Genomic DNA, 17,273 nt, shown 5'->3' on the forward strand with positions numbered 1-17,273 from the left:
TTGCATATAAATGCAATTCAATAATTAAACTGAATTAAATATCAGAGTTCTAATTCAAAGAGTTTGTGACTTAGAAATAAACTGATGGCCTTTCCTTGTTATTGGAGACAGGAACACTATTTCAGAAATCTAAAAAGCTCAGAAGGAAAGTAAGAAAATACAGAGTTGTCTTTGGTGGGGCCTAAGGGGAAAGAAGCATGAAGTTAATATGAATTTGCCTCAGGAACTTGCCATTGCTTATAAATAAGAAACAGGACACATAGAGAAGAGTTCTATCCACTGATTTGCTTTACTGAGAGCAAGCAGCTAGTTTCTGAAATGTTCTTTGGTATCCTTTGGCTTGTGGAAGATGGCCATTTGTAAATTAAGGTGGAAAACCAAGTGAGGCCTAATAACCTTAACAAGTAATTTATTTCTTGTGGAGATGAAAAGCTCTCCATTTAACAGATCGGAAACTGAAGCAGAGGAGGTAGAAGGTTGTGTTCAAGTCAATAGTAAGTGATTGTGCCAAATTTTAGACCATACACTTCTGTTTGGGAGCCACTGTGCAGTGCCTCTCTGCCCTAGCATTACTCAAAAGTATTATCAGGAATCCTAATGACAACGTTGCTTATGAAAACAAAATATATTAATAACCTTGAATGTCTTACTGTTACCTAAGAATACTTGTTAGCTATTAAAAATGACAGTATAAGTCTATATTAATGTGAGAAATGTTCATGATCTACTTGAAGCATGTTACTAAATAGTATACAAATTATGGTCTTATTTTCATATAGAAAAAAATTAAGGTGTATAATGTATATATTACATGCACAAGTATAGAAAAATGCTAAAAGTGATTTACCTCGATACTTTGAAATTTTTCTTTTAATTTTTCTGTATTTTCTAGATTTTTGTAAGTGTATGTTTTACAACAGTAGTTGGGAGGCTGTTAGGAAAGGGGAAGGAAAATGCTGCAAGGGTGTGGTAAGAATCCAGTGATTTGTGTAATCTACTCACTGGGAAATCCATCCCTATAAGAGTAAGTTAGCTCTAATTTTCCTTGAGAATTCAGGAATTTTCTATGACTTTCACTTCTGATTTTTGTGACCCTCTGTTTTGTTTTGTTTTTTTCCCAGTAACAGTGACAAATAGCCAGAGTACTCCTGCCAAAGCCCCCAGAGTAAAGAGCAGTCCATCCATTTCCTCCCCATCATCAGCAGCTTGTGCTCCAAGCTGTGCAGGAGACCTCCCTCTTCCTTCAAATACTCCCACATTCTCTATTAAAACCCCTCCTGCCAAATCTCGGTCTCCCATCAGCAGAAGAGGCTCTGTTTCCTCTGTCTCTCCAAAACCACCCTCATCTTTCAAGATGTCCATTAGAAACTGGATGACCCGAACACCATCCTCATCACCACCCATCACTCCACCGGCTTCTGAGACCAAGATCACATCTCCAAGAAAAGCCCTTATTCCTGTGAGTCTGAAATCATCCCAAGCAGTGGCTTGCTCAGAGTCTAGAAATCGAGTAAAGAGGAGGCTAGACTCAAGTTGTCTGGAGAGTGTGAAACAGAAGTGTGTGAAGAGTTGCAACTGTGTGACTGAGCTTGATGACCCAGTTGAAAAGCTTCATTTGGATTTGTGCTGCCTTGCTGGTAACCAGGAAGACCTTGGTAAGGACTCTCTAGTTCCTACCAAACCAAGCAAGATTGAAGGAGCTAGTATTAGTATTTCAGAGCCTCCTTCTCCTGCCAGTCCTTATGCTTCAGAAAGCTGTGGAACACTACCTCTTCCTTTGGGATCTTGTGGAGAAGGGTCTGAGGTGGTAGGCAAAGAGAATAGCTCCCCAGAGAATAAAAACTGGTTATTGGCCATGGCAGCCAAACGGAAGGCTGAGAATTCATCTCCACGAAGTCCGTCCTCCCAGACCCCCAATTCCAGGAGACAGAGCGGAAAGACTTCTCCAGGTCCGGTAAGTCAGCTGTGATGGGAAGATGTGTTTCGTAACTAGAAAGGGGCCAGTGAGAAGATACATGCCCTAACTTGAAGAGGTCAGGCACAAGTCCCTTCTCAGAAGTCAGGATGCTTTCTTTCCTTCCTTCCTTCTTTCTTTCTTTCTTTCTTTCTTTCTTTCTTTCTTTCTTTCTTTCTTTCTTTCTTTCTTTTTTTTTATTAACATATTTATATACCTAGGGTTGCCAGATTTAGCACATAAAAATTCAGGACAAATATTGCATGGGACATATTTCTACTAAAAATTCCTTATACTAAAAAGTTATCTGTTTGAAATTCAAATGTAACTGGGTGTTGTTGTGTTTTATTATCTAGCAACCCTATTTGCTCCCATTAAAATGCCTTCTGTCAAGGTCCAGGGGTGCCTAGGTGTCTCAGTCCATGAGGCTTCTGACTCTTGATTTCAGCTCGGTCATGATCTCAGGGTTGTGAGATCGAGCCCAGGTCAGGCTCCAAGCTTGGTGGGGAGTCTGCTCTTCTTCCTCTGCCCCTCCCCACTTGCCCTGGTGCGTCCTCTCACTTTCTCTCTCTCTCTCTCTCTCTCTCTCTCTCTCTCTCTCTGAAATAAATACATCTTTTTAAAAAATTCCTTTTGTTACGGTCCATACCCCTCAGCCTTGTTGCCTAATTCCTCATGGCCTTCATCATCCTCTAGTATATCAATTCAATAATATCTTCCTCTTTGTTTAACATTATTCCCTCCCCACCCCACCCCTGCCTTTCTTTTTATTTTCCCCACCAACCCTCAGCCCCTGGCAACAACTTTTTATAGATTCCCTCCCCTTTTTATAGATAAAGCTGACATTCATGGGCAAGTTGCCAACATCCATAAATAGATTTCCAGTTTGTAATTATAGTTTATGATTATTCAAAATATAGTGAAACTTATATACTTACAAAGCAATTTAAATGCAGAATCCTTCCAGATTTTTATGATTTTCCCCAGGCTTTCTTTTACAATCATCTTACACCAATATTTTTGGCAATTCACTTATATCTATACTTTTTAAACATTCAGCTTGGTCTCACTTAACTTTTTTGGACTCATTTCATTGACCGGCATAATATTTAAGTTAATTTCAAAAACATGTTTTGCTGGCAAAAATAGGTTTGTGAACTTTAGAAAGCAAGTGACTCATTATTAAGTGGTGGAGGGGGAAGTAGCTGTGAGCATTGGGTGAGTATGGGCACCCGTCAAAAGAAGTAGAAAGCTTCAGGTAATCAGTTTGCAAGCTAAGGTGAGATGGGTTAAGGAAGGTTCTGCTGTGCTTCATAGTAGCTCTTGCTCTGTGTTAAGGAGAAGGTGGTAGAATGATTAAAATCCAATCCAAGAATCTAAAGGGCAGAAGGTGGAGATAACATCAGGCCAGTTCTAGTTTAATAAGTGTTCATATCCCCCTCCTACTATCATGAAGCCATGAATTATCCCATAATTGTAGGGAAAATAAATTAGAAATATTTTAAGGATTACTTTGAACACAAACTCCCAACCAAGACCTTGCTACAGAACATGAAAAAAGAAAGAAAGAAAAGAAAAGAAAAGAGAAAACCCAAATATAAGGAGTCTTTCTTTTCTTCTCTCAAAATTATCACTGTATCTGTTTTTGCCCCTAACCAAAATTCTTATTTTTTTTTGTAGAGGAATGAGTCTCAGCTGTGTGTTAGCAGAAAAATAACTTCAATGAATAATTGTTTTCACTAATGTGTAAATTTTAAAGGCTTTTAAAAATAAGTGTGCTGGCCTCATATATTTCTGGTTTTATAATTTCAGTCTTTGAAGCTAAAGTTTCTTTAAAAGAATTTTCTTATGTGCATGATGATAGTAGATTTCTTCAGAAAAGAGTAACAGCTGCCATTTGAATCGCTATCCTATTTGTAAATTTGGAGTGGTGATTTACTCCTTTACTCCCTTATTTCAAAGAGGAGGATTATTATAACCTTTGATTCCTAGTAGGAGGTTTAACTTTATCTTAGAAAATCTCTGAAGTCTACACTTTCTTTTTCTAGGTCACTATTACTCCCAGCTCCATGAGGAAAATCTGTACATACTTCCATAGAAAATCCCAAGATGACTACTGCAGTCCTGAACAGTCAACAGAATTATAGATCTAATCTGAGTGAGTTAACTGAACTTTGGCCCATTAAAACAAGACAAAAAATGCAGCAGAGTGATTCTATAACTCTGATGTTTAAGAAAGTTACCGTTTTTTCATTTTCAGAGAAAATCCATTCAACTCTGAAGTTTACCTACTCTGGTTCTTCTACCATAGCTTATATGCAGCTTCCTCGGGATGAATGCTGTGTTTAAATTCCATAAAGTAAGTTTGTCACTCTGTAACTTTTTGAACAAGTAGTCTTCACTTTTTAAATTATGCCTCTTCCCTACGATAATGACATCCCAGTTCATAGAGGCAAAGGCAAGACTTGTCTCTTGCTATTCTGAGACTGTAGGTGCACAGTGGAAAGTATCTGCTGGTCATGACAGGGGGCCTGTCTGTGAAGGCCAATTGCTGAAGAAGTCTTCTGCTGAGGAGCCCTAAATCTGTGCTGCCTCAAACAAATATAGTTTCATTTAAAGTTTATATAATCTTTTCACTACACTTTTGGATTTTCTTTTGTTTTGTTTTTTTAGCGTATGTAAAAATGTGACCAGATAAGTACATTTATCTTGATTCAGTGTTCAGTGTTAAAAATACAGTCTCTTAAGTTAAAATCATCTTTATTTTAAGAGCAGTTGATCAATGTCAACCCCTTTGGAGAAACTAGGAGAACAACACTAGAAACCTTTACTTGTCTTTTTTCCCCAAAATATATCTCCCATATGAGACTTAAGGTTCTTCTCTTTATACTAAGCAATTTATTATGGTACCAACCCAACATCATGTTCTATAAGAGGTTACAATTTTTGCCATTTACTAGACAAAGATACTCATAAAATCAGTAGTCAGACATTAAAGTTGGGGTTTGAATTCAACTTGAATTCAGTTCTCTAGGGGCTGCAACTTTTTAAGAATATAAGTCATCAGATTTTAAGAAAAAAATAATGATATCTTATTGATACTTTTATAAAAGAACATAACTCTGAACTAAAAATCCAGAACCCAAAAAATAATTCTTGGCTTTAATTTGATTTTTTTTGGATTCTCTTCATATACATGAAAAATAACCCGCTAGCATAGCCCTGAGCTGAAAAGTCATGGAAATTTCTCTAAATATCTAATATAGAAGGTGTTTAGATTGATTCTAAGTTAATAATGTGTAAAATATCTTGAACATCTTCTCTTTAATCAGCAGTTACATATCAATCGTCTTGAAATGAACTGTTGTTTTTTATTTTTCCCCTTTATAACCTCATAGACACAGCTTCATGTACTTTCTATGTACTGTGTCTTTGGGAGGGAAATCCCCTAGCAATCATGAAACTTGATTTATTTTATCCATATCCCTGAGGAGTATGTAGATTTTATTCATATTCTTGTCATAATTTAAAAATCTGTTTTTAATGACAAATTTTAATTCCTTTGATTACTGTAAGTTAAGCTTGTACCAACCAGAACTATGTGTGTGGATTAAAAATGGATTCTCTATGGTTTTATCCAAGGAGAAAAATAAATAAAGAGAAGCCACAAAATTGTTGTTTTTGAAACAAAGCACTCTATAGCATTAACTGAATATTTAGAAACTCTACTTATAATTAGTGTTTGATTTTTTTTTTTAATGATAGGCTGTGGAAAGATGTTATTTAATGACCACATCTTCTAATAATGCTACCTATCTTTTTGCTTTGAAAGCCAATGAGGGGAGAAAAAAGGATAACTAAAGTAGATCAGTATATTCTTTGTATCCTTGAACATCTAACAGCTCTACTGAGTAAAATTGGGGTAAATGTGGCTGACAGAAACTGTGTTGAGAGTTTACCGGCTGTAACATGTCCCACTTGGAAAACTGGTACCTCAAATGGGTGCCAAAGGTCAAATGTAATGAGATAATAATTATCCCTGCCTCTGTCAGTGTCAGACTTTGAACTGATCCTGAATAATAAAGCTTTTTACCTTATCTGATATCCTTTTCTGAGCTTTTTGCATTAACCTAGAAGCAATTGACACTAAAGAACTATAGTAGTAATCAAGAATCCTTTCCACTTGCTCAGTGAATAAAATTTGTTTATTCCCAAGGATATGATCGGTTCAGGCTGAAAGAGGTTTTAATAAAATACTTCTTGCTTGGTCAGACCTTGAGTGTTTAAGATGGCTTGGATTACTTGATGAAGTAGGGTGGAGTGATGTAGTTCTTTTTCTAAACAAGTATTTCCAGCCCAAGCTTTTCCATTTGAATACACTCCAAGCATTATTGCTACAGTGCTGTATTAGAGTTTCCTTTGGCTGTTTCAACACAGGCCCTTAATTTACTTTTGTGAGGGTTGACTAATTAGTCCTTTAAAATGTTTCCTTTAATCTGGGCTACACATCTAACTGATGATAAATCAAAACCATCTGTAGCTACCCCTGTCAGACTGACAGAGGGAGAGTTCAGCTCACCACCCCATCTCCAGCCCTAAGAGCTTAAAACATCACTAAGACTTTTGGAACACCCTGTATAAGAATCATTTTTAAAAATCTCAACTGTGCAATATGGACGTCTGGAGATAACTTCTTAAGGTTTGTGTGTGTGTGTTGCTTTACCCGCCCCCACCCCCAGCTTCAAATTAACCTATGGCCATGACCTTGTATAGGTCATATATCAGGTCAACACATGCTTTTTGAGACCTATCATAGCAGATTAAACTGCTGCTCTCAGGTCTGTTTTTCTGCTTTTCCTAGTCCCAAGAGGGTCTGGACTTCCTTTCATACTGCTCTGAGTCTCATAGAATCCTTTCCACAACTAGGCAGTGTGCACAGCATTTTAAAGATGTGCATTAGAAGAGAGACTGAGGATGTTGTGCTGGAGAAACTGAGCTATTGTCCTTCTTATGGCAATTACAGAGCTGACTTGGGGGCCCAGTGAGCTCTTGCTCATCAAGTCTCACTACTTCTCAACAGGTCTTCATAGGAGATCCTTTGGCTGCCCAGGTCTGGATAATGCCACATCATGAAATAACCAGTCACTCATTAAATTCTTGGGAATTATGGAAAAGCCTATGCATTAGCTCTTTAGGTACTGGTTGAAAGTTACAGGGAGGCCAGACATAACATTACATTGGACATGAGGTACGTCTACTGCTTTATGAGATCTGATGCTAGGAGTACAAGTGCAAATTGTTATAAGGGACCCATTTTTTCTGTCTAAAGTGGTAGAAAAACCTGTTTTACTTCTGAGCTATGTTTGAGTGCCTGCTAAAAAAGCACAGTGGTCGTTAGGAAACAGTGTAGGGTAAAGTCAGCCTTTTCAAAAAATCACCTGAGCATATTAAGCAGCTTGTTCAGATCAGTAGGCTCACAGCAAGCACATAGTACACAAATAAGAAGTATTATATTATTAAAGAACAGGCTTGTTCCATCCCCAAAGCTTATCCCTCCCATTTCCCGGCTAAACCAAGAAAGAGGACTTCAAGGATATATAACCAGGTTCTTTATTTTGAATTTCAAAGGTTTAGTATTCCATTTATACTTCATTTCTCTTTAATTTCCTTAACTTGTCATATGCCCCTTCCTGTTTTGACATTCTAAATAATTTGCATTCAAGTCATTTTGTGGACTATGAATAGCACATTTCAAAATACCTTTGAGTAGAATGTTTTCAATTCAGTCAACATTTTATTCATCACCTGGGTGCCAGGCCCTGTGTGAAGCACCTGGTCTGCAGAGTTCTTCTCTTTATTTTTCCGTTGTCAAAGGAGTCACTTTATTGGGTAAAGTCAGCATTTAAGAGAAACAGGCAAAGATCAAATTTTCAAGTCCTTTGAGTGAAATTGTTTGTGAGCAGCTATTAATGTAGCAAGTGCTGTCTAGATGCAATGCACACTCTTCCCTCCAAGAACTTCATTCAACAACTGCCTAGGGCACCTGAACTTTTCAAAGTAAAATGCTCTTCTCATGCATGTTTTTATTATTTTCTTTATGAATTATTCTATTGTGAATAATAGTTAAGAACATGATCTCTATAACCAAACTGCCTAGCTTTGAATCTAAGCCCTGGCTATGTGACCTTGGGTGAGTTCTTTAACCTACCTGTGAATCAATTTTCTCATTTATAAAATAGGGTTGCATGGTTATCGTATGAATATAGGTTTTAGGATGGTGCCTGGCACATAATAGCTAATGTTTATTGGACAGTTAACATTAGCTGTTATTCTCAAGATAGGGAGAGCAGGAATTTTATCCTTCATTTGATAAATGGACATGAAGGTTTTAACTATTCAGTTCTAACTCATTCCTGTTCATTCCTGTTCAGTCCCTTTCCTCTAGAGCCATGGTCTTCAGAGGTATGGGAACTAAGTAAGAATCACCTGGGAAGCTTTTTTTTTTTTTTCTTTATGTTGCCTGAGCCTCCCAGTCCTAGCATTTTTCTGAAGGAGCAAGTAGACCTCTAGAAAAACAAAACAACTCCAGTTCCGCAAGTGTTTGAGAGTCGTGATTTTTACCCACCAAGTACACATGAAAATTACAGAGGTTATTTCATATGTGGTCTCAGCCAGTGTGCAAAGAGGCTCTAATTTGCAAATCTGTCTCCTAGATTCCTAAGCAAGCCAAAGCATTTAACTCACACAGAGCCCACACTTCTATTTCCTGACTGCTGCCCTCCTCTCCTCCACCAGCTCTGCTATATTGTTTAATGTGTGCTCACCTCTAGGGAGGAAGCTGCAACTGGCCGGCCTTGGGTGCCAGCTCTTGATCACTTGTTAGGCTGTTGTGTTCCATGGCCAGTGTGTAGGCATGTAAGAGAGGAAGCTCAGAGCAAGCCATGTTGCCCTCTTAGTAGCTCTGATTTTGCAGGATGCAAGATTCAAACATTTGGTTGAGGAGTAATGTTGTAGACTCTAGATTCTTTTTTCTCACTTAATGAGCTTCTTCCCTGGGCTTCTTTTGATACCAATAATACCTGTTGCCAGGGTCACATCAGTGTCAAAATACCAGCCATGAAGGTTTCTTTCATGTTATGGTGGACAAACCCAACATTGGTGTTTCATTTAGCATCCAAGCACCAAATTATGCTGCCACTGCTGTTGTTCAAGACCCTGGTTTCCAAATTTGCAGAAATTTAGAGAATGTGGTATTCTCTTATTAGAAGCTGGCACCTGCACCTCTGCAAACAGTCCCACCATGCTCAGCCCCCTTTATGGTTGGTGCCAAAATTATCAATTCAAATGAAAATGTTAAGGGCTGCTTTGTTATCAGCCTATTCACTTTTCAAATCATAGTGTAGAAGTATAGTTATTATACAAATCAGCCCTTCCCCCAGCAATATACTACGAGATAATACATGTTACCGAAATAGTGAGCTCTAAATAAGCCATCTGGCCTTTCTGTGTTGACATGAAGTTAACGAATATTGTCATACCACATCATTCAATAATCATTCAGAACCACTCTTCCCCTTTTTAATATCTCTTCCACCTTTTTTCTATAGCCTACCATGTACTCATAATTTTCTAAGAGTTATTTAATAGGAAGCTATGTAATAGGGTTTATTAAGTATAACTGAAATAATAGTGGTACAGGAACTGAAATAATTAAAATCCAGTAGTCATTGTTGTCTCTGTAATGGTCATTATTTCTTTTTTTTTTTTTTTAAGATTTTATTTATTTATTCATGAGAGACACAAAGAGAACACAGGCAGAGGGAGGAGAAGCAGGCTTCCATGCAGGAGCCCCATGTGGGACTCAGTCCTAGAATTCCGGAGGCAAAGGCAGACGCTCAACCTCTGAGCCACCCAGGTGTCCCTGTAATGGTCATTATTTGACCCACCAATTAATGTCAAGTTAGAGATGCTGCTTCCTCAAAAGTCTTATTGAATTTAGATAGCTTTATGTAGGAGTAAGAGACTCGGAATCCAAAAATCCATATATTCACAAGGGTTGACTAGCAAACAAGTAGAAGTGAACATTAATAACTTCATTAATAACTTCCTGGTAGGAAGGAGGGTGGTTATGCTAGACATTTCTCAGCTCTCTAATTAGGCAATTAGGTACTGGCCTTGAAGTGTAGAACCTGTAATTAAGTTTCTAGCTTTGGAAAACTATATCCTAAAACCAAGAGATGTAAGCAACAAAGTCTGGAATTATACATGGAGAGTCTGGAGGATAAGGAAAATTAGAATGTGTTTTTTTGATGATTAGGAATGGTTTCTGTTATAGCCAACTCTCCTATACAATAAATTGCACAAGGAGAGGATGCCATTTAGAGCAGCTTGTTAATTTGAGTTACCCTATAGTGTCCTCTTGCCTTTGTGTTTACTTTGACAGTATTTCTAGTCCCATTCACTTTCTCCTTTTTCATGTTATGTTGCCAACTGAACTCAGTTGAATAGTGCTTAAAGCTAGGGTTGTGGATTTGATTCCTAAATGGGCCAGTTCACTTCACTCCGTTCTGTGGCCATTGGCAGTATCTTACTTACCTATTCTAGCCAGCTGCTCCAAAAAGAAGTGGAAAAGTGTTTAGGCTCTACATAAATGCTAGAGACAAACTCATTGTATGTATCTTCATTATACAACCTGAAGGCATTTTGAAAGCCTGTCATTCCTTATTCTCCCTAAAGACCAAGTTAATAAACCTCTTGATCAAACTTATAGGTTGTTTGATGTAATGTACACAATAACCCTATATCCATCTATGGGTGGATATAATTTGTTATCCACATTTTGGGAGACTGGAAACTAAAGCACAAAGAAGTAATTAGCCCAAGGATACATAGCCAGCAGCTTGTGGATTTGGTCTGACTCAAAGCCCACAGTCTTAATTCCCATACTATAATGCCTCAGAGAAAGAAACTTGTCCCTGGCCTTCTATTACTCAAATACATGCTCTCTATTTTGCACACATTTGAACAAGAAGAAGAACTCTCAAAATGTCCCAAATACATTTCTTCTCTGAGTAATAAATGAAATGATACTACTTCTTGGAGAGGACAAACTTCAGAAAAGAAAAAGAGAAAGCCTTGCTCACTAATGTAGGGGAAAGAATGGAGATGAGGCTATATATACCATGTGACCAGGTGATTCCACCCCTGTGCCCTAAGGACGCTTGCATGTGCTGGGCACAAGAAAGGTGTTCAGAGCAGCATTGTTTATACTGGCCAAAGGCTGGAAACAACCCAAATATCCATCTACAGTAGAATGGGTAAACTGGGATGCTTATGGTAGACACTCTTAACCATGAAATGAAAAAGAATAAACTAGCTACACAGAACCTGAATGAATGTTAGAATGGTGAGCAAAAGAGGCAAGAAACGAGGGGATGCATGTAGGATGATTCTCTTCATATCAGATGTTAACAAAAAATGCAAATCTGAGGCAAATCATTAAACAATAAATTAAGATAGTGGATCCCTCTGGAAGGCTGTACTTGGGAAGTAGCACAGCAAGGACTTCTAGGTTATGGCAAGGTTCTCTCTTCCTCTGCTTGGTAGTTACATGTATTTGTATTTGCTTTATAATTATGTCTTACATTTGTGTTTTATGCATGTTTCTGTTTTATGATTATGATGTTTGTAAAAGTTTTTGAAAAGGAATAAAGATCAGATAGTTCTCTAGAGATTCTTTTCTCCAGAAGAAGCAGAAGTTCTCTAATAGGCAAGACGTGGGGATGGGGAAATTCTAGTTAGTTTTGATAGTGACAGTTGATTCAAGTGGAGTGAGGTACTCGGCAAGTCTGTGGGCTCTTTTTAATACTTTCTAAGGAAACTCCTCTGTTCCCTCAACACAGAAGGATGAACTGGCTTGCATCCACATATACTGTCAGGATTTACTGAAAAGGCAAGAACTGAGCCTTCAGCAAACCATGTAATCACTCAGACATGGGGTTGGGATTTTCATAATTGTGACTGAGACAGAAGTTAGCAGGGAGGACTAATTAGAAGAGAAGGTCCTACAGTATCTGACCTCCTAAAAGCTTCACACTAAGTACATTTCTTCCTTTTTCCTTCTTTCCCCACTCATATTTTTCTCTTCCCAAGGTCCTTCATCAAATCCAGGCAGAATGGACCATGGAAATTAAATTCTTATTTCAGGATGGAGAAACCATCTTGGCCTGGGGAAGTTAACCAATTTGACTAAGGTCACAAAACCAGTTAGTGGCAAAATCCATTCTGGTACCCCGCATTCTTGGTGCCCTAGTCTTCCTGATCCACTAGCCCTTCCTCTATGTAACCATTTTTAAGGTTCAGTTCAGACCCTCTACCTTCCTATGGGAGGTATTCACAGATTTTCCTAGTTAAGCCTTCCACTCAGCCCCTCCGTCAAGCCTTGTGCTTACCATATTTGTCTTAGAATTATTTCCATATTCCCTCTACCACATTGTATCCTCCTAGATGTGAAACTGATCTTACTCATTTCTGCATATCTAGTGGTATGTATGCTCATGAGAGCCAATTATAAATATTCAAGAACTTTGTGAGCTGGTCATTAAAATGCTGGTAGCTTGAAATTGGTCCTGGTGAGTCTTTACACCATGGAATAGACAAAAGCTACAAATGAGGGCCTTTTTCCCCCGGGGAGCCAACACATCACTATATGAATCCCACCACCAACACCAGCCACCCCTGCACTTGCTGTAATGCAGAGCAGTTGCAACAAGCATGGAGAAGAAGGAAGGGAACCAGTATGAATGCAGACCATGAAGTAAAGAGAATTCAAAAAGCATGAGTTAAGGAACCCAGGGAAGAGAATTTTTTGAGAAATGGGTAGTTCATTGCTGCAGAGAAGTTCAGAAGCTGAGAGCTTAAATAAAGCCAGAACATCTTTGTCCTTCTACAGAGCTTTTTCAATAGCATAATAAGACTGAACTGTGGCTGGGAATGAAAAGATAGGGGTGGTTAGGAAATATCAGTAAATGTAGATGCCTTTCAAAAGAAAAAGCAGTCTTTCTTACTGAGCAGCCATTTGCTGAATACCTACTATGTGTCAGGCATTGCAGTAAGCAAAGATAACATACAGACCTGTCCTCAAGCTTCTCCCAGGTGCCTAGGGTGACAAGAGAACAGAACATTGCATGATAAGGATTCTGATGAAGACACTATATGGGGGCTGTTGGGAGTACATTGGACTGAGCCTGCACATCCAGGGGGAGGTTCCAATACTAAAGCTAGCTGAGCTGAACCCTAGAGAAGGAACATTTTCCAGATGGTAAGTGAAGGAAATAGCAAAATAGCTTGAACAGCAATTTGGGGGTGTACGAAAGAGGATTTTTATTGTAGAAAGATGATTCTGGTAGCAGTGTGGAGGGTGCATTGGAAAGAAACCAGACTTTAGTGACCCAGTCAGAAGACTGTAGTTATCCAAGCAGTGAGGAGGTGGGCGTGAAGTAAAGTAATGGTGGTGCTGATAAGAGGATATTGTCAGTTTGAGAGCTACTCCTGAAATGGCAAACTAGTGTTTTCTTAGTTGGGTAAAACAGGAATCATGAATCCCAGGATCCTGGAACTGGCAAATGGGTAACGGTGGTATCATTTGGGGACAGAGAGTACAGAAGTGATAGGATTATGAGAGGTTATTCTCATAGGAGACACCTAATGGACAGCCAGTGGAGAAGCCCCATCAGTAGCTGTATCTATACAATTGGAGCTCTGGAGAGTGGTCTAAAGTGGAAAGAATTTTCAGAATATTAGGTGGGAAAAGAATAGTTAAAAGAGCTCATAGAGATTAGAAAAAATGTTTGGCACCATGTTTCTCAAACTTGAGCAAGTACCCCCACCAGTTTTTGATTCACGGAGTCTGAGTTGGGACCTGAAAATCTACATTTCTACAAGTTCCTGGGCCATGCCAACGCTGCTTGTCTGGGAACCGCTGGGAGAACCATCAATGTGGAGAAAAGCCAGCATTTGGGGGTGATTAAAGAGGGAAGAGGAGACAGGAACGTGTGAGGAGGAGTCAGTCATTTTAGAAAGAGGTGGTCAAGATAGAGTGTCAGGAACTAAAACTGAATAAAGTCAGGCAAGATGAAGAACAAATAATGTCAGTTGCATTTGATAATTTAGAGGGGTAGTATTGGAGCCAGATGGCAGTATCAGGGAGAAAAGGGGGGATAGCCAACACGTTTACTCTCCAAGGAGTCCACCTGAGACGAGAAGTGAGAAAGGATAGACACTGGGGAGCGGGCTATGGTGAGGAAAAGATCTGTGGTTGGGAAGGATGGAGCAGATGTATAGGCTAGGCGAAAGGAGGGTATGGAGAAGAGAAGGAAGGGAACAAATGCTTCAAGTGCCTTATCTGTGCCAGGCTCTATGCTAGGCTCCTTCATAAATACAACCCTTTAAGGGTATTATTATTATCCCCACCTTACAGAAAAAGACACAAAACCTCTGCGTTTAAATCATTTGCCCATAAAAGCTAGCGAGTAATAGAGGAGGGATTTAAGTCCCAGCCTCCAAAGCCAGTTTGCATGGAAATGGCTTGAAATAACCCTTATGAAAATTAACAGTGTCTTCTCCGCTCCCTAGAGAATGGAGACTGAGACTCCACAGCCCAGTTAAATAGTTGGAAAGACCCAGGGTTATGGTATATGTTGTCCAGAGGGAAGCTGTACGGGAGCTCATTCAATCACAAATGAGGCAGGAGAAAATAAAATACCCTCAAGGTTCTAAATGCTCACTGGGAATTCTGAGGGGATGCCTTTGTTCTCTGATCGAAACTGGCCAAAAGTAATAGAGTTGAAATACACATACATCCAATTAGGAGTGGACAAGGGTTGATTTAAAAGCTTACCAGACTGCAACCGGAGCTCTGACGAAAGTCAACCAGCTCTGCAGAGTTTATAAAATCATCCCATGAAGAGACACAATATGTCTCACCCAACCAGATTCCCTAATCTTGACCCTGTCACTTGTTAATTCTGTGACCTTCTGCAATTTATCAAATCTTTCTGAGCCCCAGTTTCTCTGCCAAGTAAGAGAAGTATTCACGGTATTTTCCTCATTGACGTTGGGTAGGGGTCAAATGAACTAGCATGTATAAAGTGCCTAGACAAGTGCCAGGTGTGTGTAAAGTTTTTAACTTTCTGGGGTGCCAAAAATTCCACCTTGAAGAACAAATGGTGGGGAAGAGAGACACGTAATCTTAACAGGATGGTTTGTTGAGGGCTCAGGCAGCATAGAAATTATAAATTTTCAGCAGAGCTCAGCAATCTGGGAGCAGAGGCGAAGAAAGCGGAGTTAAGAGAGTAGCCAAGATAGGAAGTCAGCAAGGAAGAACCCAGGGAAGAATAAAGAAAGGGATCCATGGGAACGGACCAGCAGGTCCAGGCTGGATATGAAGGAAGTGAGAGTTTCCGGGGAGGATGAGCAGATGAAGAAATACTTTGACAGGTAGAAAGAAGCTAAAGAAGTTAAATAGGTTGTGGTCCACACGGGGCTATGAGAACTTGAGGTGACGAGCCATTACTGATGCCCGTGTTGAAATTATGTTCATCACAGTGAATGATGGGTTGGGCAGAATTTAGTCATTTGTAATTTTCAAAATGATGGTGAATCCAGGGTGTCTGAAGGGTCCCCTCACCACTCAGGGATAAAATGGCTGGGAAAGCTGTGAGGCAGGATAGGAGGATAGGAAAGTGCCAAAAATCAGTAAACGGTTGGAGAAGGTGGCCTATAAGATGGGACAGCGTGCCCAAGAGACATGGTCTGGAGAAACAAGAACTCCGAACCTGGGGAAAAGAACAGGTTTTTCTCCAAACTTCAACCTCTACCTTCAGGGGAGGTAAGAAGCAACCTCTTCTGGAGAGGACAGGGAAACAAGGCAGATCAGGTTTTCATTTAGGATAAGAAGGTGGAAAGAGTATGTGTTGAAAAGGTGGGGAAGGTAAGGAAACATGTTCACAATTAATGTGCTGTACAGTCCAGGGGCAAGGAGTTAGATGTTCAGTGGCCTAGAAGCAGTTAAGTAGAGCCCAGGCCTATGGTAGGATTACTGCCTGACAGGAAGGGAGCGTGGGAAGCCAAGTCACGTCTGCACACAGCCCTGCCTGGGCCCACCATCTCAGGACAGGACCCTGCCAGAGGAAAGAACCGTGGCCTGCTGGGTCAGTGCACTAGGCCTATTTCTGTACATTTGGGCTGCTGAGTAATGGCTCCAAAGGCAGTGCCAGCATCTCACAGGGCACAAGGGGAAAGTGAGAAGTAGGGCTTGGCACCTTATTTTGGGACCTGCCGTCACAGGCCCAGCCCTCCAATTCTGCGTGCCTGACGCTCAGCTGTAGCTCTGACTGTGAGCCTGGATGACCAGCCCCACAGGTCTGGCTAAGATGCCCAGAGAGCCCTCAAGAAAGGAGAGCTCTGTGGTTTCCTCATAGATCGAGAATTCTGAGTCCATATTTCCTGAAGGAGGATTGCCAGTCAGGCCAGTTGGTCAACCCACTAGGCTAGTGCCTCAGCTTAATGGCCCTCAAAAGTGAATCCTGTCTTTCTTGCTATTCAGACATTCTTTTAAAATTACTATGAAATGGGATCCCTGGGTGGCACAGCGGTTTGGCGCCTGCCTTTGGCCCAGGGCACGATCCTGGAGACCCGGGATCGAATCCCACGTCAGGCTCCTGGTGCATGGAGCCTGCTTCTCCCTCTGCCTGTGTCTCTGCCTCTCTCTCTCTCACTGTGTGCCTATCATAAATAAATAAATAAATAAATAAATAAATAAATAAATAAATAAATAAATAAATAAATAAATAAATAATTAAAAAAAATAAAATTACTATGAAATAACAGTGACATGCAGGATACCTACAAACACTGCTCCAAACCTGAGGTATCAAGGTATGCAGTTTGAGCTGGAATATACTTTGAGCTAGATTCCACAGGTGAAGATCCACCTGTACTCTCCCAGCCAGTCCCCTGTGTGTCCATGGTGAGTACATGTGTGACTGCTGGCTGGGGCTAGGGCTCAGTCTAATGTTGGAAACAGTCACATACACACAGGTCAAACCTGTGATCCCATGAGCACAGGGCTCTAGCAACTCACGCTAACTGGCCCTGAGAGGCCTTAGGACAAGCCTTTGAGTTAGTTGCTACTGAACAGATAGATCCAAAGACTGCCCTGGCAATGCTTGTGGCTCTTTAATTGTAAGTCTGGTTGCCTTAAACCTTCCAGCCTCCCTTAGATCCATCCATGGCCTCCCAAGGTGAATCCCCATTAATA

General features: G+C 40.0%; 1 protein-coding gene across 3 annotated transcripts in view; it reads left to right on the forward strand.

Moving 5' to 3' along the window:
- Positions 1-11,685, forward strand: part of DTL (denticleless E3 ubiquitin protein ligase homolog) — a 48,605-nt gene extending 36,920 nt beyond the window's left edge. For 2 of the 3 annotated variants that reach the window (XM_038542074.1, XM_038542076.1), the window contains exons 14-16: positions 1,122-1,954; positions 4,003-4,112; positions 4,215-6,056. In XM_038542074.1, the coding sequence (XP_038398002.1) occupies positions 1,122-1,954; positions 4,003-4,101 (932 nt within the window). In that variant the 3' untranslated portion in view covers positions 4,102-4,112; positions 4,215-6,056. Of the gene's footprint in view, positions 1-1,121; positions 1,955-4,002; positions 4,113-4,214; positions 6,057-7,034 lie in introns of those variants that run through there. The other variant, XR_005361915.1, reaches the window with a different exon arrangement.
- The last annotated feature ends 5,588 nt before the right edge of the window (positions 11,686-17,273 follow it).

Source organism: Canis lupus, chromosome 7, assembly GCF_011100685.1.
Source record: "Canis lupus familiaris isolate Mischka breed German Shepherd chromosome 7, alternate assembly UU_Cfam_GSD_1.0, whole genome shotgun sequence".
NCBI classification, from domain to species: Eukaryota; Metazoa; Chordata; class Mammalia; order Carnivora; family Canidae; genus Canis; species Canis lupus.